The 25844-nt window shown below is 50.5% G+C and overlaps 1 protein-coding gene and 1 pseudogene across 1 annotated transcript; both read right to left on the bottom strand.

The window, feature by feature from the left end:
• Nucleotides 1-8910: 8910 nt before the first annotated feature.
• Nucleotides 8911-9873, bottom strand: LOC115641872 (olfactory receptor 52B2-like). Its single transcript, XM_030545239.1, has one exon. The coding sequence runs from the start codon at nt 9871-9873 to the stop codon at nt 8911-8913; it is 963 nt and encodes a 320-aa protein (XP_030401099.1).
• A 13322-nt stretch (nt 9874-23195) lies between these two features.
• LOC115641871 lies at nt 23196-24158 on the bottom strand (annotated as a pseudogene).
• Between the last annotated feature and the right edge of the window lie 1686 nt (nt 24159-25844).

The following is a 25844-nucleotide window of genomic DNA, read 5'->3' as shown; positions in this document are numbered from 1 at the left end:
ATACCCTGGAGGCCAATAACAGCGCTTTTGCTGGCCACATTTGCTGAGCAGCGCTGCATCACCAGCGCTGGAATCGTTACACCCCAAGCGGACTAGGTGTACAGCCAGCGCTGCAGCCAGGGAGTTGCAGCGCTGTTTGTGCTTTGCAAGTGTGGACACAGAGTAAGTTGCAGCGCTATAAACCCACCACCAGCGCTGCAACTCTCCAGTGTAGACAAGCCCCCAGTTTATGGCTGCCTCTGCTGCTTAGCCAAATGCCTCAGACTATCCCAGTGAGAAAAGGCCCTTACACAGGCGAACTGTGATTTTGAGTCTTTGTTTTTAAACCCCTGTAACTAGCTAAGTGATAAACATACACCTAAGTTCTTAAAGTGTAGGCCTTTGCAGACAGGCCTGAATATCTATACCCTAACTGGGAGTTGGAGCCCAGGGCCGGTGCCCACTGCCATGTGGGACAAAGCCTGGAGCTGGGTGTTGGAGTTCGGTGCTGCATGGCCAGAACCACGGGTCAGTGCCCGCTGCCATGGGCCGCACCCTCTGCTGCGCACCTGGGGATCGGTGCACACTTGGGCCTGAGGATCGGTGCACATCAGGGATCAGTGGCTGCTGCCACATGCCCGGGGATCGGAGCCTGGGGCCAGTGCCTGCTGCTGCACACCTGGGGATCGGCACACATCAGGGATCAGTGGCTGCTGCCACATGCCCAGGGATCAGAGCCTGGGGCCATTGCCGGCTGCTGCACACCTGGGGATCGTCCCATACCAGGGATCAGCGGCTGCTGCTACATGCCCAGGGATCGGAGCCTGGGGCCAGTGCCTGCTGCTGCACACCTGGGGATCGGCACACACCAGGGATTAGCGGCTGCTGCTACATGCCCAGGGATTGGAGCCTGGGGCCAGTGCCTGCTGCTGCACACCCAAGGCTGGGGATCAGTGCCTGGGGCCAGCAACCAGGAGCATGCACCTGGGGTTGGTGTCCGGGGCCAGGGGCGGCCATGGAGGTCAGTGCCTGGGGCCAGTGCCAAGTGGCCAGAAGTGGGAATAGGAGCCTGCCGCCTTGTGGCCAGGAGTTGGAGCCTGAACTGAAGCCCCATGGCCGAATGCCAGGACCCCATGTCCAGAGCTGGGGGTCAGCGTCCAAAACCCTGCAGGCAGAGCTGGGTGTTGGCACCTGAAGCCCATGGCTGGAGCCATGGTCCATGCAGCCACTGAGTCCTGCCACTGGAGCCCACCTCCTGACCACCCCCGGGCAGCAGCCCAAGGCTCATTGTCCCCGGCCCCCCAGGTGGAGAACTCACCCTGCTCCTGCAGCTCTGTGCCCACCTGTCTCCAGGGGCCGTGCAGGGCAGCGCATGCAGGAGGAACAGGGAGGGAGGGGAGAGGGGCCGATGCTTTGCCTCCCCCCCATCACCACTGAGGAAGCTGTCGTGGCTGCAGGGAAACCCCCCGGTGGCCACGTTTGCAGAACGTTGGCTCAGAGCATCTTTGAGAACTCAGCACAGCGGCGCAGCTGGGCCCCTGCAGCATTTCAAGCCGAGCCCTGCCCGCAGCTCTGCCGCAGAGAACAACAGCTGCAGTAAGTGGGACATCTGTATCAAAGCAACTCTTATAATCGGCTGCTCCTGGGTCCTATAGTCCGGACCTTCACAGCTTAGCTCCTTGACACCAGCTGATTTCTGCAAACCAGAACAGACCCAGTCCTGGGGTCCTTATGGAGTTAATGGAAGTGTTGCCTGAGTGAAGGCCTCGGGATTTCGGGTGTAGAATATTACAGGGTCTGAGTAGATTTTCTCTGAACAGTCACATTAACCTAGAATGGCCCAGTCCAGAGCCCACTGAGTTCAACAGCAAGACCCCCAGTGACGTCCGTGGGAGTGGATCAGGGTAACCCAGCGACCTCTTCCCAACACCCAACCTCAGCGCAGTCACAGGAGCGTATCTCAGAGCCCTGGCTCCCGTCCTGCCCCTGCAGTCAGAGTTACGCACCCCCATTCTAGACAACCCCAGCTCAACATTTCCTAGGTTTCATGTTTCCATTCGCCCCTTCACAGATTCATTCCAGGCAAACGACTCACCAGGCTCCGGCCCCAGCTGGGGAGGAGGAATCTCTCCCTGTGACCCGGTCGGGGAGCTGCAGGCGGCAGGGAATCTGCACTGACCAGGGCTGAGGTACAGGGATATTTATATTGCTGCCCTGGGAATCCCAGGGGGAGCTCAGAGCCAGCACGGAGCCCCAGGGACCTGCCTCTGTGCCTGGCTCAGGTGGGGAAGAGCAGCAGAGAATTAACCCCTTCCTCCTCTCACCTGTTTGCTCTGATCATTTCTCCTTTTGTTCCTTATTTAGAAAGGTCCTTGTAACACTGAGGCCCCCAGCAAAGAGTTCCTTGAAAACAGGTCTTGTTTCAGGCTTGACAAACTCACTACAAAACACTCAAGTATTACGGAATATTGACCCATAAAGAGTAGCATGTAAGGTGTGTGCAGAAAACTTGTAACTTGTCAAGCGAGCTTTATGGACTTGGAGTCGAAGTTAGTCACCAGGGCAGTGTGTCTAGGTGATGGCACTTCCAGGAGGGTGTTGTCACCTCACCCTAGTTAGCCGGGGATGTAATGCCAGGCTCAGTTCTCCAGCCTTGCTCCAGCCCAAGATTATCAATGGAAAACCATGAGAAACAACTGCAATCAACACCACTTGGAGGTAAAGAAAGGAACCGTACAACAGACAGGATTGCCCGGCCTATGAACAGAGACAAACGACTGTTTCATGATAACCCCAAGTGGGGAGCGACAGCCTGGATCCTTTCAAGGAGGAGACATCTCCTGGCGCGGGGACGTTCACATGAAAAATTGGATCCTGAAGTCAGGAGGTAACAGGGTGACTCACAGTCCTGGGAGCCGAAAGAACCATCATAGCCGTTTTTAGACAGACTGCCTTTAGTCTCCCTTAGTCCAACCATCCTGAAAACCTGCATGTGTGTTTGTCGTGTAGTTGTAGCTCCATCTGTCCCAGGATATAAAAGAGACAAGGTGGAGGAGGGAATATCTTTCACTGGACCAACTTCTGTCGACCTTATCACTTTGAATGGTCCCTTTGAATAGGTGCAAACTACTCACACTAAACTATCTGTACCTTTCCCAGAGCTGAAGAACTGCTCCATGCAGCTGGAAAGCTTGTCGCTCTCCCCACCAGAAGTTGGTCCAATAAAAGTTATCCCCTCCCCCACCCCTTCTCTCGCTCTGTGTTTATGTAAGATGGTAGGTGGTAGAGAGAGGGGTAATCTGGAGCTGCTCTTCCTCTCGTAGCACTAGAACAAGGGACATGCACAGAAAGTAGAAGGTGGCAAATAAAAACCAATACAAGGAAATACTTTCCCGCAAAACAAATAAGCAAACTGTGGAACTCGCTGCTGCAGGATTTTGTTGAGGTCAAAACTTTGGAAAGATTCAAAAAACAATTGGACATTTATCTATCAAAAATATGCAGTATTACCAGAGCTAATGACCACACACATTTTGTAAGGGAGAGTGACCCCCTTGGCTCGGGGTTTTAGCCAATCTCTGTTAGAGATAAGGATGGGATGCAGAGTGTGAGGGGAAGATTATCCCATATCCCCTCATGAGAGATTCTCACAGCTTCTTCTGAAGCATCTGGTGCTGGCCACTGCTGGAGACAGGCTACTGGGCTTGATGGACCCAAGTCTGATCCAGTCAGGTGGTTCCCATGTTCCTCTACCAAGGTGCAGAGTTGACCTGCAGCAGCACCCACCCTGGGACACACCTCAGCCTAGATTTCAAGAGGTGCTGAGCACTCGCAGCTCCCACTCTCTGCTATTGGAGTGGTGGGTGCTCAGCAGCTATGAAAAGACAGACCCTGAATGACTCAACTCAGCATCCAAACAGAAGCGTTGGATGCTCCCAAAAAGTGTGTGTGGGGAGGGAGCCCACTGGTGCCTGAAATCTGGCCTCCCCCCCAGCATCATCCCTTTACTCAAGGCCCCGACTTGCCCCATCTCTGCCCCTGAAAACCCACCTCACTCCTTCTACCCGAGCCGCTGCCTGCACCACCCCTCCCCATGAGGCCCCACCATCACACAGCCCCTTCCCCTGAGGCCCCATCCCACCCCTTCTCCCCGAGCCCCCATTCACTCCTCTCCACCCTCTCCCCCATCACTCACCATTCTGGCTGTAAGCACTGGGAGGGTTTAGCCCTCCTACTTTTATCGGTGATGGGACCAAGGCCCTTGCCCCCCCTCATTCCAGTGCCCCTGCGTCCAAACCTGAAACCCTTTAAATCAGCAGCCATTTAGGAAAATGCTTGCCTGGAGTGTAGGGGACTGGACTAGATGACCCATGAGGTGTCTTCCAGCCCTACACGTCTAGGATTATCACCGTGTAATGTCCCCTTGGTGTTTCAGGTCAGGTCAACTGTCCTGATGGCTTCTGTCAGTGAGGGACTGAGGCAGATAATTTGTCTTCTCAGCGTGACTTGATTGGCAGCAATAGTAAAGTGCCCCAGGAGAGAAGATTGCCATGGACCTGTTTGACTCTGCCTCCATTACTGTCTGGGCATCAGGGACCACAGGTCTTGAACATCAGGCTACAGGGCCCTTAGGTACTAGTAAACCCCTGTGACAAAGTGGGTTTTTCCTCCTTATTATGTTGTACATAAGCGTATTTGAGTCTTACGTTTTTGCATGAACACTGTGTGTGCCTCAGTTTCCCTGCTGTGCTGCATCAATCACTAAGTGATGGGAATAAGGCTGGATGACTTTTGTTGAGGGCCTCAGGACCAGGTGAGCTGGCTCCAGATGCCTGCATGTCAGCGATGGCTGGTGCCTTTCCTAACCTGGGACCAGAGAGGGAGTGTGATGTTGCACTCCATATGCTTTTTGAATATATGCTTATTAATGTAAATATGATGTAACTGGAATATGCTTTATTCAAAAAGGTATCATCACAAAGCCTATCATCTACTGAGAGTGTTCATCCTATTTGTTTGCAGGTATTATTTCTCTGTCTAGAGTTAGGAGAATAAGGGCTTGTCTACAGCACACAACTTTTAGTGACAAGGCTTGGGGAGCAAACAGCTGTGCATATCTCTCTATCACTGTTATAGAGCGTGGAAAATGTATGAGTTTATCCTGTGTAAGTTTTATACAGAATAAAACAGATTTATTTGGGGTTTGGATCCCATTGGGAAATGGGTGTCAGGATGCTAGCGTGGTAATCTGCTGAACTGTATTTGGTTACAGTCTGCACCTTTGAGGGGTGGCCCAGGCCTGTGTTGCAGCAGGCTGGCGTATCTGGCACAACAAGGCAGGGTTCTGGAGTCCCAAGCTAGCAGGGATAACAGGCTCACAGGTAATTTCAGCTCATCAGGTGACAGTCCCAAGGAGGTCTCTGTGATCCAAACTGTCACAGGGGGAAGCAACCAGGTGACACTTTGCCCAGGAAGTGAGACAAACAAGAGGAGGAGGAGTAACAGGCATGTCAGAGGTCAGGCCTCTGGAAGCTGGGCAGTCTGCTCTGGGGGACTTGGAGAGAGGGGAGTCTGGGGTGTCCAGCCCCGGGTCCCCCAAGATGGAGTTTGCTGAAAGTCACTGATTTCTGTGCTAACAAGCTCTGTTTTACACTCTGTTCCTTTGATAAATAAACCTTCTGTTTTACACACTGGCTGAAAGTCACGGCTGACTGCAGAGTCGATGTGCAGGGCCCTCTGGCTTCCCCACAACCTCCTCTTTCATCGTGGGGGTTTCACCGTGACTCGGATGATGCGGGAGTTGGTGGTCATGACTGGGCAGGCGATGGTGTTCTCTCCGCTCTCAACCAGGCTTAGGGAGGCTCAGGGAGGGCCCAGGAGAGCCGGAGTGGGGGCGGGGGGGCTGGGTTTGCTTCACTGTGGTGAAATTATTTGTCTTGTTCTTGCTGCTGTGATCACAGATCTATGGGTGGGGGAGCACGAGAAAGGAACCAGCCTCCCTCAGCCCTTGCTAATGCCAGAATCCAGGCCCCAGTCATGTATACCAGCCCCCACCTCTTCACTGCCAGGGCACCAGCTCCCTCCTGCCCCCCTGCTTCTCCAGCAGTTCACCGTACTGCCTGACAGCTGGGCCGACTGTGACATCATCGATGACATCTTTGTGAGCAGTAATGTCATTGGCAGCCCTACCCCCCTGCTCCCCGAAACGGACAGACCCAGAAAAGATGCTGATCCATCGGAGAGGGCTCAGAGAAGAGCCAAGGGAATGATTAAAGGATTAGAAACCCTGCCTGATAGTGATGGGCTCAAAGAGCCCAGTCAGTTCAGTTTAACAAAGAGAAAGTTAAGTCTGATCTCAGTGTGTAAGTACCTACACAGGGCACACACATATAACAACAGGCTCTTCTCCCTGGCAGAGAAAGGTCTCACACAATCCAATGCTGGAAGTGGAAGCTAGACACATTGAGACTGGGAATTAAGTGGAGATTTCTAACAGTGAGAGGAAATAACCATTGGGACAATTTATGAGGGTTGTGGTGGATTCTCTATTATTGACCATTGTTCAATAAAGGTGGGATGTTTTTCTAAAATTTATGCTCTGGGAATTATTTGGAGGTAGGTCTCCAGCCTGTGAGATGCAGGGGATCAGACTGCATGAGCATAATGTTGCCTTCTGGTTTTGGAATTAGTGAATCAGTGAATAATGGGGATACAAAGCCTCCAATGGGCCAGTTCCCCTGGTCAGATTCTCCTTGGCCTTGGTGTGATGTCTAGTTTGTAAGTTCCTCAGTATAGGGATCACGTCTCAGTTTGGGAAGTGTCAGGCACAGACCTTTGGGCCCCACTGGAAACAAGATTAAATAATAATATGCAGCTGTTCATCAGTGGATCTCAAAGCAGTCTATAAAGGATGTCAGTGTCATTATTTCCATTTTACAGAAGGGGAAACTGAGTTACAGGGAGGCAAAGTGATTTGCCCAAGGTTCTCCAGCAGGGTAGTGGCAGAGTGTGGGAATAGAAAGCAGATCTTCTGAGTCCCACCCCATATTCACAGCCTGTATGGATGTCATCCAGGGTCTACATCTCCTTGCCCCTTCGTGCATGAGTAACTGGTTAAAATATAGGAAATAAGGGGGTATAAATGGTCCATTTCACAATGGAGAGAGGTTAACAGTGGGGTCCCCCAAGGATCCTGTACTGGGACCAGCGTTGTTCAACACATTCCTTAATGACCCGGAAAAGAGAGTGAACAGTGAAGTAGCAAAGTTTGGAGGGGACACACAATTTTTCAAGATAGTTTAATCCAAAGTTGACTGAGAAAAGTTACAGAGGGATCTCACTGGGCAACAAAATGGCCAATAAAATTCAGCATTGATAAGTGAAAAATGAGGCACACTGGAAAAAATCATCCTAAATACACATATATAAGGATGGAGTCTAAATTAGTTGATACCACCCAACAAAGAGATTTTGGAGCAGTCATATGGTAGTTCTTTGAAAATTTCTTCTCTATGCACAGCAGTAGTCAAAAAGGCTAATAGATCATTAAGTACCATTAGGATATGGATAGAAAATGTTATACTGCCACTATATAAATCCATAGTACGACCACACCTTCAATAGTGTGTGCAGTTCTGGTACCCAATCTCGGTAAAGATATAGTGTAACTTGAAAAGGGTCAGAGAAGGGCAAGAAAGACAATTAAGGGTATAGAATGGCTTTCATATGAGGAGAGACTAAAAAGACTTGTATCAGAGGGTAGCCGTGTTAGTCTGGATCTGTAAAAGCAGCAAAGAATCCTGTGGCACCTTATAGACTAACAGACGTTTTGGAGCATGAGCTTTTGTGGGTGAATACCCACTTCCTCAGATGCATAAAAAGACTTGGACCGTTCAGCTTAGAAAAGAGACAACTAAGGGGGGTTATGACAGAGGTCTATAAAATCATGACTGGTGTGGATAAAGTGAATAGAGAAATGTTATTTTCTTTTTCACACAATGCAAAAACTAGGGTAGGCGGTTTAATACAAAAAAGAGAATGTATGTTTTTTAATGGAACACAGAGCTAACCTATGGAACTCACTGCCAGGGGATGTTGTGATGGGAAAGGATTGAAAAAGACTTAGATAAGTTGATGGAGGATAGGTCCATCAATGGTTATTAGCCAAGCTGGTCAGGGATGCAAGCCCATGCTGCTGGTGTCCCAAAACCTCTGCCCACCAGAAGCCGGGATGGGAAAACGGGATGGCTCACTCCCCTGAAGCACCTGGCATTTGTCACTGTCGGAACACAGGACACTGGGCTAGATGGACCATTTGTCTGTCCCAGTAGATGCCTTTTTGTATGTTCTCTGTACTATCTTCCTGAGGAGACTTATACCTGACTTCCATGCTGGCCCCAAAATGTGCTCACTTTGCCTATGAGGAAATTGAGGAGGAAAGAAACTCTGTAAAGGTGACACAGCAGGTCAGCGCCAGAATGAACACTAGAGCTCCCGTCTCCCAATGTGCAGCACAGTGCACTTCCCATGGCTTTATTGCCCGTCCCCCTTGGCTGCTGCTCTCCTTGGCTATTAAGAGTGCAACTCGGATGCAGCTTGTCACAGAGGAGCACACACCATGCTCTTGCTCTCACAAAGTGATTTTACCTTTGTGCATTCTTATTTTGTGGTTTCCATTCAACTTAGAACAAGACTCACTCAGTCTGGCTGTTTTCTGTGGCAGGGCGCTGTGCTGTTACAGCCATGTGTGCCCCAGGATATTAGAGAGACAAACTGGGAGAGGAAATAGCTTTCATTGGACCCAAATTCTGTTGACGAGAGAGACCAGCTTTCGACCTTACGCAGTGGAAGTACATAATAAAAACATCCCGATAGTTCCAATGAAAACTTGGGCTTAATTTCCAAGTCCCAAAGCATTTTCTGTGTCCTGATTTAGCTCAGCAGGGAGCTTCCCCTGCACCACCGATGAAACACATTGATCACCCGTTTCAGGATCTCTTTTGTTGTCACCCCATAAACGATGGGGTTTAACATGGGGGGAATGAGCACATAGAGGTTGGTCAGTAGGCTGAGAATATAACCTGGAATGATGTGCCCAAATCGGTGTGCAAAAATGGGGAAAAAGGCCGGTGTGTAGAACATCAGTATGACACAGAGGTGAGAGCTGCAGGTGTGGAGAGCCTTGAGCCGGGCATCCTTGGAGGGGAGCAGGAAGATGGCCCTGAGGATTAGCCCATAAGATACAGCAATGAGCACAGTATCCAAACCAATTACAAAAATAGCGACAGCTAAGCCATACCAGATGCTGACTGTGATGTCTTCGCAGGCCAGCCAGGCTATGGCCAGGTGCTCGCAATAGGTGTGAGGCGGCAGGTTGGTTCCGCAGAACTTCATCTTCACAAGAAAGATGAGAGGGAAAATGATACAGAAACTTCTTGTGACAACTGCCAGCCCCATCTTCCTCATCACAGACTTGGTTAGTATGATGGTGTATCTCAGGGGGTCGCAGATGGCAACGTACCGATCAAATGCCATGGCCAGCAGGATGCCTGACTCGGCCATAAAACTGACATGGATGAAGAACAACTCGGTCAGGCAGGCAGCAAAAGAAATTTCCCCTGCTCTAAACCAGAATACAGCCAGCATCTTGGGCACTGCTGTGGTAGATAGCAGCAGATCAGCAGCGGCCAGCATGGACACGAATAGATACATGGGCTCATGGAGACTCCGTTCTGTTAGTATGATGAATAGTAAGAGAGAGTTCCCAAAAAGTGCCACAACGTACATCAGACATAAGAGTATGGAGATCCAGACATGAGACTCCTTCGTACCTGGGATGCCAGTCAGGATGTAGGTCATAGGAGCAAAAAAGGTGTGATTGTCAGCTGGCATCATGTGCCATCGTTTGGATCTTCTATTCAATTTCCAGGAGCTAAAAGCAAAAGAGACAATCAGTGAGAAGGGGAGTGTCGGCTAGGACTGGACTGCATTTGTTACAGTGTGACATGTTCCCCCCTAGGTTTCACCTGGAACTGGGGTTTCATTGAACCCTCTGACCCCCCAGTCTGTGCCCCCCTCACACTGTGCTGCTGTGACAAGCTGCAGACCTGCTCCCCATCTTACACTTACACCAGCATCCACACACGTAGGGACACACCCAGCTGCAGTTACACGCAGGCTCTAACCAGCCACTGCATGAACCAACAATAGAGAGGCTGCAGCCAAATTAACCACCAGCTTCCCAGATTCGTACCCCCACTGGAGTGTAAACCCAAAATGTTACAGTCTCACCCTGCACTGAGAACTGTACAGCGTAAGCTCATAGAATTCGCCCCCTCCCTGAATGGGGAAAGGAATATACAACAGCCTCTGCCAGTCGAGCTATGATTTTCCCAGGCACTTCATTCCAACCCACTACTGTAGATACAGGCAAAACACCTTTATTAACTACCAAAGATCGATTTTAAGTGGTTACAAGTGTTAGCAAACAGATCAAAGCAGATTACCTAGCAAATAAACAAAAATGCAACCTAAGATTCATATAGAATCTAAAAATCTATTTTTCATAGTTATTAAACTTATTCTGTTACAATCTAAACCACTGAGCTTTGACTAGAGTGCCTGGGGAAAATCTTGGTTTGGTTACCCCAAGTGTGCATGGTTGTCTTCACACTGAGTGATAGGTGCAGGGGTATTAAACACACACACTGCCCAGATTTGACCAGGGCAGGCTGGTACTGCTCTGGGGTCCTACCTGGACAGCTGGTGGTTAAAGAGCCTGTGTCCAGTTGCAGCTGGGTGTGTCTCTACCTGTGTGAATGCTGGTGAAAGTGCAGGCAGGAGGGCTTTGCAGCTTGTCAGAGCAGTACAGTGCGAGAGGGAGCCCAGGCTGGGGGGTCAGCGGGCTCAGGGGTACCCCAGTTCCAGATGCTACTCTGGGGAGAACCCGTCACAATCAGTATCAAAGCAGCCCTTATAATTGGTTGCTCCTGGGTTATTTTGGACATTTACAGCTATGCTGCTTAAAACCAGCTAATTTCTGCAAACCAGAACGGACTGAGTCCTGGGGTCCTGATTGATTTTCATGGAAGTGCTGCCTGAGTGAAGATCTCAGGATTTGGGGTGCAGAATATTACAGGGCCTGAGGAGGTTTGCAATGAGATTTACTCTGAACAGTCACATAGCTAAGAATGGCCCAGTCAAGAGCCCACTGAGTTCAACAGCAAGACCCCAGAGACGTCCGTGGGAGCGGATCAGGGTAACCCGGTGACCTCTTCCCAACACCCAACCTCAGCGCAGTCACAGGAGTGTATCTCAGAGCCCCGGCTCCCATCCTGCCCCTGCAGTCAGAGTTACACACCCCCATTCTAGCCAACCCCAGCTCAACATTTCCCAGGTTTCATGTTTCCATTCGCCCCTTCACAGATTCATTCCATGCAAACGACTCACCAGGCTCCGGCCCCAGCTGGGGAGGAGGAATCTCTGCCTGTGACCGGGTCGGGGAGCTGCAGGCGGCAGGGAATCTGCACTGACCTGGGCTGAGGTACAGGGATATTTATACTGCTGCCCTGGGAATCCCAGGGGGAGCTCAGAGCCAGCACGGAGCCCCAGGGACCTGCCTCTGTGCCTGGCTCTTTTGGGGAAGAGCAGCAGGGAATTAACCCTTTCCTTTTCTTATGTGGTGACTGTTCTTACTGCGACTGTTCTTACTGCGACTGTTCTTACTGTGGTCTGTGAATGCTGAGTGGGGGGTGTTGGCCTGGAAGGACACTCTGCACTGGGGGATGGGAGACTGGCCTGAGGGAGGAGACCTGAGCATGTAAGGCTAGAACCCAGGAAGGGGTTAGAGGCCAGGTGACACCTCTGCCTGGGACACTGAACAGAGGCTGAAGGAGAGGCTGGGGGAATTTTTCAGCTTGGAAGCTGACTGGGAAATGGAGACGAGCGCCCGATGGGACTCGGGTCTCTCAACGGGGCTGGGGCCTCCCTGGGGCCCCAGATGGACCTAACTAAAGGGGGTCCTGTTCTCTGTACCAGCAAGACCTGTCCTGGACTGTGTTCCTGTCATGTAAACAAACCTCTGTTTTACTGCCTGGCTAAGTGTCTCGTCTGACTGCGAAGTGGGGGTGCAAGACCTGGTGGCTTCCCCAGGACCCTGCCTGGGTGGATTCACTGTGGGAAGTACATGGAGGGGCACATGCTGAATGCTCAAAGGAGAGACCCAGGAGGTGGAGCCACGTGAGCTGCTTGCCCTGAAGACAGTCTGCTCCAAGGGAGCGGAGGCTCCCCAAAGTCTGGACTGGCTTTGTGGGGTGCAGTTCCAGAGTATCAATCGCGGACTCCATGACAACTGGTGGTAGAAGTGGGATCTACTGCACCCTGTGGACGGAGCTTCCTGCACTAAGTGACTGGGGAGCAGTAAAGCAAAGGAGGATTGACGGGGACCAGGTGGGCTGGAGATTCAGAAAGAGATGGTTTCAGGGGGCGATTCACCCCTGGGAGTGTGTGACCAGAGAAAAGGCTCTTGCAGTAACAGGGTCCCCTGGGGGATCGCGGCGAGCGGTCCCATGGGCGGAGGAGTCTGCAGCTCGACCCTGGCAGAGAGGGGGTGACCTGAAGAAGGACTGGCGCACTAAAGGTCTCCCTGGAATGGTGGAAAGCTGAGAGCACAGGCCGGCGAGTGGCCAGCAGGAACATGTATGCTAAACGCCTTAAGAGCGACCTTGTGGAGCTGTGCAAGCAGAGGGGGCTTCGCACTGGGAGGTCCACCAAGGAACAGCTAATTGCCCAGCTGGAGGAGAAGGATCGCTTGGGTGAACAGAGCCCTGTCCCTGAGGGAAGCCGCCCGGCGGATGCAGTGTGGGCCCCGGAGCCTGACATGAATGGGAGGTGTCAGACGGCTGCAGAGGACATCCCGAGACCCTGCCTACCTATACCTAGGGGAGGGGTTGGGGGAAGCCCAGTGAATACCGAGGGCACCCTGACCCTAGCAGCCAGCAGGGGATCGTTTCAGTGAAGCTCCCCATCCTTGGAACGGATTCGATTGGAATATGACAGGGAGCTGAGACGGGAAGAACTCAAGTTAAGGAGGTAACAACTGAAGTAGGAGTGGGAGGAACAGGAGAAACAGCGAAAGCATGAGCTGGAGCTGGCCCGGCTGAGGAGCAGTGGGGACCTGGCGGAGGTGAGTGAGGGGGGACCTAAGTCTACAAAGAGCTTTGATAAGTGCTCCCTGGCCCAGTGTAAGGAGGGAGAGGACATAAATACCTTCCTAACGACCTTTGAGAATGCCTGCGAGGTGCACACGGTTAACCCTGGAGACAGGACCCCGTTTCTCACCCCCTTACTGGACTCCACAGCCATGGAAGTGTACAGCCGAATAAAAGGGGCAAAAGCAGAGGACTACAAACTGTTCAAAAAGGCCCTGCTCCACGACTTTGGGCTGACTCCTGAGATGTACTGAAAAAAGTTCCAGAGTCAGCGCAAAACCCATGAGGTCAAATACCTACAACTGGCCAACCGGGCGCAGGGGTATGCCCACAAGTGGAGAGGTGGGGCCCAAGCTAAAGAGGACCTGCTTGACCTATTGGTATTGAAGCACCTGTATGAGCAGTGCCTGTCCGACCTGAGGTGATGGTTAATGGACCAGAAGCCAGAGCACCCGCAGCATGCAGGCCAGCTGGTCGACGAGTTTGTGAACAGTCAGGCAGGGGATAACAGGGAGGAGTCCCAAAGGAACAGGCCCACCATGATGCGGAAAGAGGGTGACCTTGGGATCTCCCAAAGGGGAAACATGGAGAACCTCTTCCCAAGGGGAACATCTAGCATCAGGGCCAATCGACCTGCTTGAGGGGACATACGGGACATGGACTTCTATTACTGTGGCCAGAGAGGCCACATACAGACCCAGTGCCCCAGGCTCCGGGACAGACTGAGGAGAACAAACCTACAGATGGTCAACTTGTTAGAGATCCAGTCGGACGAAGGGACGATGGCACAGGCAAGGGGTCGTTACAGCTTTCCAACTGCTCAGGAGGGAGAAGGGCCCCAGGCCAGCTTCCTTGAGGGGCTGGATGCTCCGAATACAGGGTTCTCCATTTACAGGGTGGACATGGGACGGTACCTGTGGAGCAAATGTCTTGTTCCCCTGGAGGTGGATGGGAGGGAGGTCAATGGATACTGGGGCATGGGTGCTGAGGTGACACTGGCCCGGCCCGAGGTGGTAGCTCCAGGTCAGGTGATGTCGAATATCTACCTAATCCTGACAGGATAATGAGCGGGACCCCATTCAAAGTGTCCATGGTGAGGGTACATCTGAAATGGGGGGCCAAGGAGGGCCCCAAGGAAGTGGGGGGGCACCACCATTTGCCCACGGAGGTGTTAAGGACTGGTGAGGGGCACTGCACCCTGACAACGGGGAGGGTACCTTGCCTGAGGCACAGGACCCTAACCTGGTTGGGAGGGAGTGCCCAGAGACACAGCTCAAGGAGGCTGCAGCCTCAGACCCAGCCGGTGAGAGAGAGCAGGTGTCAATCCCTGTCCCAGCTGCTGAGTTCCAGGCCGAGTTGCAGAAAGATCCCTCCTTGCAGAAGATAAGGGACCTGGCCAACCTCAGTGCAGTACAGACCATGGGGGGAGGTTGCCGGAAAAGGTTCCTGTGGGAGAAGGGGTTCCTGTACCGAGAATGGGCTCCCCCAGGGAAAATGGAGTCCGGGGGGATCAGGGGAGCTGGTGGTACCCCGGAAGTATCGCCGCCAGCTGCTGTGCCGGGCCCATGACATCCCCCTCTCAGGGCACCAGGGAACCTGGCCTCCCCAGCAGAGGCTGCTACGCAACTTTTACAGGCCTGGGGTCATTACTCATGTCCGACAGTACTGCCGCTTCTGAGACCCATGCCAGAGGGTGAGGAAGGCCCCGGACAAGGGGAAAATGGCTTTAGGACCCTTGCCCATCATAGAGGAGCCTTTCCAGAGGCTGGCCAAGGTCAAAAGGGGGGCTCTGAACCAAGAGAGCCTGAATCACAGCCCTGCAGACTGGAACGCTGGGAGAAGACCCCAGCCCAGCTTGAACCCCTGGGATATTGGGGTGGGAAAAGGGCACGGGCTGCATAAACCTTCCCACTGCAGACTACAGGTGCCATGGAGCACCCCTGACCTAAAGAGGGCATGAAACTAGAAGGGCCTGGTGTAATTCTCACCAAGGAATGGGAGGGATGTTGGGGCATCCATGGAAACGTGGGTTGGTTCGAACTTCTCCACTGGCTGAAGTGACCCTGCTCAGTTCGGTCTCGAAGGGGGAGAGATGTGATGAAATGGGACTGTTCTTACTGTGGTCTGTGAATGCTGAGTGGGGGGTCTTGGCCTGGAAGGACAGTCTGCACTGGGGGATGGGAGACTGGCCTGAGGGAGGTAGACCTGAGCATGTAACGCTAGAACCCAGGAAGGGGTTAGAGGCCAGGTGACACCTTTGCATGGGAAACTGAACAGAGGCTGAAGGAGAGGCTGGGGGGAGTTGTTCAGCTTGGAAGCTGGCTGGGAAATGGAGACGAACACCTGATGGGGCTCGGGTCTCTCAACGGGGCTGGGACCTCCCTGGTGCCCCAGATGGACCTAACTAAAGGGGGTCCTGTTGTCTGTACCAGCAAGACCTGTCCTGGACTGTGTTCCTGTCATCCAAATAAATCTCTCTTTTACTGGCTGGCTAAGAGTCATGTCTGACTACAGAGTGGGAGTGCAGGACCCAGTGGCTTCACCAGGACCCCGCCTGGGCAGACTCGCTATGGGAAGAGCACAGAGGGGCACATGCTGAATGCTTCAAGGAGAGACCCAGGAGGTGAAGCCATGTGAGCTTCTTGCCCTGAAGAGAGTCTTCTCCGAGGGAGAGGAGGCTCCCCAAAGTCCAGACTGGCTTTGTGGGGAGCAGTTCCAGAGCATCGCCCTGGGACTCCGTGACATCTCACTTGTTTGATCTGATCATTTCTCCTTTTGTATGTTATGTAGAAAGGTCGTTGTGACATTGAGGCCGACAGCAAAAAGTTCCTTCTTCCTTGCAAACAGCTCATATCTCAGGCCTGACAAAATCACTACACCACACACAAGTCTTATGGAATATTTACCCATAAAGAGTAGCGTGTCAGGTGTGTGCAGAAAGCTTGTAACTTGTCAAGCTTCATAACCATTGCAAAAGGCATGTCTGGGTTATAGTTAAGGAAACATAGTGATATTGACAGTGAGCTTTATGGACTTGGAGTAGAAGTTAGTCACCATGACAGCGTGTCTAGGAGATAGCCATTCCAGGAGGGTGTCATCACCCCAATCTGTTTAGCTGGGGATGTAACGCCAGGCTCAGTTTCCAGACATGCTGTGTCCCGAGATGATCAATAGAAAACCATCAGAGAAAACTTCAAATAATCAACACCACTTAAAGAGTAAGTGAAGGAACATTACAACAGACAGGATTGACATGCCTATGAACAGAGACAAAAGACTTTCAGGATAACACAGAGTGGGGAGAGGCCCTCTGGATCCTTTCACTGAGGAGCCATTTTGTGGGGCGGAGAAGCTCTCATGAAAAATTGGTTCCTGGTTTTTGTGAATCCAGCCAGTTCTGCAACAGACTAAACTTGGGGGGGGGGTGAGCCTACATTATTAGCAGAGTGTAGAGTCCTTCTCTTAGGATGGAAGAATCCCATGCACCACTACAGGTTACAAGTGGCTAAGCAGCAGTTCTGCAGAGAAGGACCTAGGAATTACAATGAATAAGAAGCTGGATGTGAGTCAGCAGGGTGCCCTTGTTGCCAAGCAGGCTAACGGCTTATAAGGCTGTACTAGTAGGAGCATTGCCAGCAGATCGAGGGAAGTGTTTATTCCCCTCTGTTCGACACTGGTGAAGCCACACCTGGAGTATTGCATCCAGATTTGGTCCCCGCACTACAGAAGGGAGATGGAGAAATTGGAAAGAGTCCAGCAGAGGGCAACAAAAATGATTAGAGGGTTGGGGCACATGACTATGAGGAGAAGTTGAGGGAACTGGGGTTATTTAGTCTGCAGAAGAGAAGAGTGAGGGGGGATTTGATTGCAGCCTTCTACTACCTGAAGAAGGGTCCCAAAGAAGAGGTCTAGGTTGCATATTAGGAAACACTATTTCACCACTGGGATGGTGAAGCACTGGAATGGGTTCCCTAGGGAGATGGTGGAATCTCTATCCTATCCTCTATCCTTTAAAGCCCAACTTGACATAACCTTGGCTGGGATGATTTAGTTCGTGTTGGTCCTGCTTTGAGCCGGGGGTTGGACTAGAGAGCTCCAACAGAGGGGACTGGCCCAAGTTTCAAGGGTGAAATGTGTGTGCTATGAACTGCAGTATCCTGTGCGGTGATAAAAACTGCTTAATCCAGGTGTTGCCCAGTCTAACAGGGTTTATACTCTGTGTTTATATTTTATATTATTTTGGTGACTAAAGCTGATTTCTTGTCTATCACTTATAATCACTTCAAATCCATCATTTGTAGTCGGTAAACGTATTTGACTGTTTGTCTTTACCAACAAGTTCGCTTGAAGCGTTTGGTAAATCTGCGGAGGTGTTGCAAGGGCTGGTGTATATCCACTTTCCATTGATGAGGTGGGGAACCAGTTAATAAATGTGCACTGCGCGTCTTCAGCGGTGCCAGTCGGTGTGTTCCTGAGGTAGAAGGCTGGGAGCTGAGAGGATTTGGTTGGGGCCTTTCCCTGGGTGATTCATGAGCGGCTCTGGGAGCATTCATGCAATCTAGCTGGGTGGGGGCTCCACATTCACTTGTGCTGAGTGAGGGGTTTGCTGCTGGTCATTAGCAAGACATTGGGAATCACAGCCCAGGCTTCAGAGTTCAGGGGGCCCCTCCATCTCACCAGACATCCCCGAGCCCCCACCCTGTACCCCCCCTTCCCCTGGGTCCCCATCCCACCCCTTCTCCCCAATCTCCTGCCGCCCACTCATTTCTCTCCACCCCTCCCCCTGTCGCTTGCCCTTCTGGCCTGTAAACATTGGGAGGGCTTAACCCTCCAACGTCTATAAGTGATGGGGCCATGGGCCTTGGCCCCCCTCATTCCAGTACCCTAGCATCCAAACCTGAAACCCTTTAAATCAGCAGCCACGTAGGAAAATGTTTGCCTGGCGTGTAGGGGACTGGACTAGATGACCCGTGAGGTCTCTTCCAGCCCTACACGTCTAGGATTATCACTGGGTAATGTCCCCTTGGTGTCTCAGGTCAGGTCGACTGTCCTGATTGCTTGTGTCATTAAGGGGCAGAGTCAGAGAATCTGTCTTCTCAGTCTAGACTTGTTCGGCAGCAACAGTAAAGGGCGCCAGGAGAGAAGGCTGCCATGGGCCTGTTTGACTCTGCCTCCATTACTGCCTGGGCATCAGGGACCACAGGTCTTGATTATCAGGCTCAGGGTCCTTAGGCACCAGCACACGCCTGTTAGAAAGTTATGATGTTATATGCGAGCCTATTTGAGTCTTACGGTTTGAATACCCTCTGTGCTTCAGTTTCCCTGTTGTGCTGCACCAATGCCTAAGTGATGGGAATCCGGGTGTGTGACTATTGCTATTGACTATTGAAGCAACACAAATGTAACCTGTGGAACTCATTGCAAGGGGAATGTAGTGATGGCCAAAAGTAAAACTGCATTCAAAAAGGAACTAGATACATGTATAATTGGGAAAAAAAAGAAATAGATCAGTCCATAGAGGATCGATCCAACAATGGCTATTAGCCAAAACAGTCGAGCAACTTTTACTGAACTGGAGAGGCAACATAGTGACAGAAGATGTGGAAAAATCTGAAGTTCTCAAAAGCTCCCCGACTGTTGCACTGGGCAACACAGTGTGGGGAAGAGGTGAGCAGCCCTCACTGATGAAAGAACAGGTTAAGGACTATTTAGAAAAGCTGGACATGCACAAGTCCATGCGTCCAGATTTAACTGCATCTAAAGGTGCAGAGGGAGTTGGCTGATGCGATCGCAGATACATTGGCCATTATCTATGAAAATGTGTGGTGATCGGGGGAGGTCTCGGAAGATTGGAAAAAGGCAAATATAGTGCCCATATTTAAAAAAGAGAAGGAAGAAAACCTGGGGAACTACAGACCGGTCAGCCTCACTTCAGTCCACGACAAAATCGTGAAACAGGTTCTCAAGGAATCCATTTCGAAGCACTGGGAGCAGAGGAAGTGTTAGGGGGCTTATTCCTTCACCCTTTCACTTCCCTGGTCCTTCTCGCATGAACAGAGACCAACAATACCCCAAGTCCGACGGTGCAAACAATTCGATGTTTATTGGGGTGAACTTCCAGCAAGTATGATTCCACTTTCCTTCCTTAGTATTTCCCTTCCCAACTCTGACACCACAGAGCCTTGCCTGTGTCCCTGTTCCTGTTCCCATCCCCTGTTCCCTTATTTTCTCCTTCAGCAAGATATGATTTTAATTCCCCCATCCCCAGTTCCTGTTCCATTCCCCCCCACCTTCCTGACTGGCTGCAGACTACATAGTAAAACCTGAGTTCTGCTTAGCTATACCTTAACCAATCATTTTTCTGAAATTTAACTAACCAATCCTAACATATTGTAACATGGTTATTTAACCAATTATATCCCACCACTTCAATGGTTTACACCCAACAAAATTAATTATACAGCAGACAGAAACAATCACAGAACCAGACAGAGACCATGCAAATAAACATACAAAACAGTACAGAAGTGAAGATTTTACAACTACATCTATACAGACATAAGGGTTTTCCAGCTGTGTCTACTGATAAGTGAGTCCTTGCCAGACAGGATGCTATCAAACTAAGTTTCCTTTTCCATCTTCTAGGATCTTCCCTTTCTCTGGAGGTGATGGAATATCAGGACAGGATTGTATTCCTAACAGCCCAATAGCACCTTATTTCAATGTGACTAGTTTGGAATGTGAGGATGTGACCATTCACTTCCCAGCTTATAGCTGCCTAACTACATCTTAGCTGAAGGCCTTAGCCTGTCACAGTAAGAGAAGGTCATTCCACAGACAGTGATCTATGATTCTTTCTTTTATACCTCTATAACTAGCTAAGTGAAAAGAATACACCTACATTCTTAAAGTCTAGGCCTTTGCAGACAGGCCTGAATATCTATATCCTAACAGGAAGGTGGTCAGGAACAGTCAACCTGGATTCAGCAAGGGAAAGTCATGTCTGACCAACCTGATGTCCTTCTATGATGAGATAACTGGCTCTATGGATATAGGGAAAGTGCTAGATGTGATATATCTTGACTTTAGCAAATTTTTTATAATAGTCTCCCACAGTATTCTTGCCAGCAAGTTAAAGAAGTATGGACTGGATGACTGGACTATAAGGTGGATAGAAAGCAGTGACCCTGAGAGGGATTTGGGAGTTTGCATCTCTGTGTGGAAGGTGCTGTAACAAAAATTAAGTTATTGAGTTCAATACTTGGGTGACTCTAGGTAATTCTAGGGCCTGTGTTATACAGGAGGTCAGACTGTGGTTCCTTCTGGCCTTAAACATGTTTTCTGTGCTGAGTGTGTTGGGGTCTGTGCTGCCCTAGCCAGGTCCTCATGGGGTGTATCTCCAGGTCGAGGAGACCCATGATGGCACAGTCAAAGCCACCCCTGCTCGAGTTCTGGGCTGTGCGGAGGAGGGCCATGCAATCCCTGCACTGTCTCCCTGAGGAGACTTGCTCCTGACTTCCATGCTGGTCCCAAAGTGTGCTCACTTTGCCACAGAGGAAATTAAGGAGGAAAGAAACTCTCCCAAGGTGACACAGCAGGTTAGAGGCAGAAAGAAGACTAGACCCCCCATCTCCCAATGTGCAGCACAGTGCACTTCCCATTGGTGTATGACATGTCCCCCTTGGCTGCTGCTTTCCATTGCCATTAAGAGTGCAACTTGGATGAAGCTTGTTACCCAAGAGATGCACACACCTGTGCTCTCACTCTCTCATGGTGTTTTTACATATGTGCTTTCTTGTTTTGTAGTTTCCCTTCATCTTAGAACAGAGCCTCATTCAGTCTGGCTGCTTTTTGTGGAAGTGAGCTGTGTTGTTTTAGCCAATGTGCCCCAGGATATTAGAGAGACAAGGTGAGGAGGAAATAGTTTTCACTGGACCCAAATTATGTTGGCGAGAGAGACCAGTTCTCAAACTTACATAGTGGAAGGACATAGTTAAAACACCCCTAGAGTTCAAATGAAAACCTGGCTTTAATTTCCAAGTCCCAAAGCATTTTCTGTTGCCTCCTTTAGCTCAGCAGGAAACTTGTGCTGCAGGATTGATAAAATACATCAATAAAATGGTCAGAGAAGATCAACAGAGACAATTAAGGGTATGGAATGGCTTTCATATGAGGAGAGACTAAAAAGAATTGGACCATTCAGCTTAGAAAAGAGACAACTAAGGGCAGATATGACAGAGGTCTATAAAATCATGACTGGTGTGGAGAAAGTGAATAGAGAAATGTTATTTACCTTTTCACACAATGCAAAAACCAGGGTGGCAAATTTAATACAAAAAAAAGAGAATGTATGTTTTTTAATGGAACACAGAGCTAACCTATGGAACTCACTGCCAGGGGATGTTGTGATGGGAAAGGATTGAAAAAGAGTTAGATAAGTTGATGGGCCATAAGTCCATCAATGGCTATTAGCCAAGCTGGACAGGGATGCAAGTCCATGCTGCTGGTGTCCCAAAACTTCTGCTCACCAGAAGCTGGGATGGGAAGACAGGGGATGGATCACACAATGATTGCCCTCTTCTGCTCACTCCCCTGAAGCACCTGGCATTTGTCACTGTCGGAAGACAGGACACTGGGCTAGATGTACCATTTGTCTGACCCAGTAGATGCCGTTTTTCTGTTTCCTGTGAGACATTTCTACTCCAAAGGCTCCAGGAATGGAAGGTGGGAATAAAAGCAGAAACAGTTTCCCGTTGCATTTTTGTGGCACTAGCAGATGGTTACACAAGACTCATCACATTACCCTCAGTGGCAAAATATTCCACTAGCAGGGGGTAAGACACAGCTAATCACACACACAAGTTTTCCTCTCTCTGTCTCCCATGGTCGGTGCGCCAGAGAGCACGTGCAAATAAGACCCTCACCCAGTGCACCAGGCCACAGCACCCCCTGACCTCTCTCCCACTCGGTCAGCCCCACAAAGCCACCTGTGTGGGAAGAGCGTGAGACCAGCCTGGGGAAGCTGGGCCCATCCACGTGAAATGTTCCTTAAGACAGGCAAATGCAAAGTCCATGGGACGCAGGCCTTGGCTACGGAATGGAGGACTGAGCCTGGCAAAGCTGTGACCCTGAGAAGGATTCAGGAGTTCTCATATCTTTGTGGGGGCTGCCTTAGCCAAACAGATTCATACCCCCCATTGGACTTTAAACACAAGTTATTGTGCTGAATTCAGGAGTGACTAGATGAAATTCTAGGACCTACTTCAACACTGAATCACCACGTTTGCCAGGGGGTGGTGTGTATGGGGGGTGTATCCTGTCCAAGCCACGTCCTCATAGGGTGGATCTCCATGTAAAGGAATCACCTGATGACACAGTCAAAGCCACCCCTGCTCAAGTTCTGGGCTCTGCGGAGGAGGACCATGAAATCCCTGCCCTGTCTCCCTGAGGAGACTTGCTCCTGTCTTCCCTGCTGGCCCCAAAGTGTGCTTATTTGCCAGTGAGGAAATTGAGGAGGAAAGAAACTCTCCCAAGATGACACAGCAGGTCAGTGGCAGAATGAACACTAGAGCTCCCTTCTCCCAGTGTGCAGCACAGTGCACTTCCCATGGCTATAGCGTCCCCCTTCGCTACCCCTTTTCTTTGCCATGAAGAGTGCAGCTCGGATGCAGCTCGTCACAGACGAGCACACACTGTGCTCTCGCTCTAACAAAGTCATTTTACCTTTGTGCTTTCTTGTTTTGTTGTTTCCCTTCAACTTAAAACAAGATTCATTCAGTCTGGCTGTTTTCTGTTGCAGGGCGCTGTGCTGTTGCAGCCATGTGTATCCCAGGATATTAGAGAGACAAACTGGGGGAGGAAATAGCTTTCATTGGACCCAAATTCTGTAGACGAGAGAGACCAGCTTTCAGCCTTCCGCAGTGGAAGTACATAATAAAAATATCCCTACAGGTCCAATGAAAACTTGGGTTTAATTTTGAAATCCCAAAGCATTTTCTGTGTCCTGCATTAGCTCAGCAGGGAGCTTCCCCTGCACCACCGATGAAACACATAGATCACCCGTTTCAGGATCTCTTTTGTTGACACCCCATAAACGATGGGGTTTAACATGGGGGGAATGAGCACATAGAAGTTGGCCAATAGGATGAGAATAAAACCTGAGATGATGTGCCCAAATCGATGTGCAAAAATGAGGAAAAAGACCGATGTGTAGAACATGAGTATGACACCGACATGGGAGCCACAGGTGCGGAGAGCCTTGAGCCGGGAGTCCTTGGAGGGGAGCAGGAAGACGGCCCTGAGTATCAGCCCATAAGACAAAGCAATGAGCACAGCATCCAAACCAATTACTAAAATAGCCATGGCTACGCCATACCAGAGGCTGACTGTGATGTCATCACAGGCCAGCCGGGCTATAGGCCACTAGTCACAATATGTGTGAGGCAGGAGGTTGGTTCTGCAGAACTTCAGCTGCTTCACGAGAAAGATGACGGGGAAAATGAAACAGAAACTTCTTGTGACAACTGCCAGCCCCATCTTCCCGATCACAGACTTGGTTAGCACAGCAGTGTATCTCAGGGGGTCGCAGATGGCAACGTATCGATCAAAAGCCATGGCCAGCAGGATGGCCGACTCGGCCAGAAAACTGACATGGATGAAGAACATCTGGGTCAGGCAGGCAGCAAAAGAAATTTCCCCTGCTCCAAACCAGAATACAGCCAGCATCTTGGGCACTGCCGTGGTAGATAACAGCAGATCAGCAGCAGCCAGCATGGACAGGAATAGGTACATGGGCTCATGGAGGCTTTGTTCTGTTAGTATGATGAATAGTAAGAGAGAGTTCCCAAAAAGTGTCACAATGTACATCAGACAGAAGGGAATGGAGATCCAGACATGAGACTCCTCCATACCAGGGATATTAGTCAGGATGTAGGTCACGGGGGAAAAAAAGGTGTGATTGCCAGCTGGCATCATGTACCATCACTTGGATCTTCTATTCAGTTTCCTGTAACTAACAGCAAAAGAGACAATCAGTGGAAGGTGAGTGTCGGCTAGGACTGGACTGCATTTGTTACAGTGTGATGGGTTCACCCGGGGGGGCACATGGAACTGGGGTTTCATTGAGCCCTCTGACCCACCCGTCTGTGCCCCCCTCACACTGTGCTGCTGTGACAACCTGCAGACCTGCTCCCCATCTTACACTTACACCAGCATCCACACACGCAGGGACACACCCCGCTGCAGTTACATGCAGGCTCTAATCAGCCACTGCATGAACCAACAATAGAGAGGCTGCAGCCAAATTAACCACCAGCTTCCCAGATTCGTACCCCCACTGGAGTGTAAACCCAAAATGTTACAGTCTTACTCTGCGCAGAGAACTGTACAGCGTAAGCTCATAGAATTCGCCCCCTCCCTGAATGTGGAAAGGAATATACAACAGCCTCTGCCAGTCGAGCTATGATTTTCCCAGGCACTTCATTCCAACCCACTAGTGTAGATAAAGGCAAAAGAAGTTTATTAAGTACCAAAATTGATTTTGAGTGATTATAAGTGATACCAAGCAGAGCAAAGCAGCTTTCTTAGCAAATAAACAAAATGCAACCTAAGCTTCATATAAAATCTTAAAATCTATTTTTGTAGTTAAAAAACTTGTTCTGTTATAATCTAAAGCAGTGAGCTTGGACTGGAGTGCTTGGGGAAAATCTCGGCTTGGCTAACCCAAGTGTGCATGATTCTCTTCAGATGGAGGGAGAGGCCTACCAGGTATTAAACACACACACTGCCCAGATTTGACGAGTGCAGGATGGTACTGCTCTGGGGTCCTAGCCTGGACAGCTGGTGGTTAAAGAGTCTGTGTCCAGTTGCAGCTGGGTGTGTCTCTGTGTGAATGCTGGTGAAAATGCAGGCAGGAGGGCTTTGCAGCTTGTCAGAGCAATACAGGGTGAGAGGGAGCCCAGACTGGTGGGTTAGCGGGCTCACTGATACCCTAGTTCCAGATAGTACTCTGGGGGGAATCCGTCACAATCATTATCAAAGGAGCCCTTATAATCGGTTGCTCCTGGATTATAGAGTTTGTACATTTATGGCTATGCTGCTTGAAGCCAGCTAATTTCTGCCAAATGGAATGGACCCAGTCCTGGGGTCCTTATTGATTTTCATGGAAGTGTTGCCTGAGTGAAGGCCTCGGGAATGTTACAGGGCCTCAGGAGGTTTCCAATGAGGTTTACTCTGAAAAGTGATGTAACTAAGAATGGCCCAGTCCAAAGTACTCTGAGTTCAAATGCAAGACCCTCAGTGACTCCCCTGGGAGTGGATCAGGGTAACCCAGCGACCTCCTCCCAACACCCAACCTCAGCGCAGTCACAGGAGCGTATCTCAGAGCCCCGGCTCCCGTCCTGCCCCTGCAGTCACAGTTACGCACACCCATTCAAGCCAACTCCAGCTCAAACATTTCCTAGGTTTTCATGTTTCCATTCGCTCCTTCACAGACTCAATCCACGCAAACGACTCACCAGGCTCCGGCCCCAGCTGGGGAGGAAGAATCTCTGCCTGTGACCAGGTCGGGGAGCTGCAGGCGGCAGGGAATTTGCACTGACAGGGGTTGAGGTACAGGGATATTTATACTGCTGCCCTGGGAATCCCAGGGGGAGCTCA

The sequence above is a fragment of the Gopherus evgoodei genome, unplaced genomic scaffold (assembly GCF_007399415.2).
Source record: "Gopherus evgoodei ecotype Sinaloan lineage unplaced genomic scaffold, rGopEvg1_v1.p scaffold_36_arrow_ctg1, whole genome shotgun sequence".
Lineage (NCBI taxonomy): Eukaryota > Metazoa > Chordata > Testudines > Testudinidae > Gopherus > Gopherus evgoodei.
The sequence above is the reverse complement of the archived record's forward strand: the minus strand, read 5'-3'. Positions and strand labels throughout refer to the sequence as shown.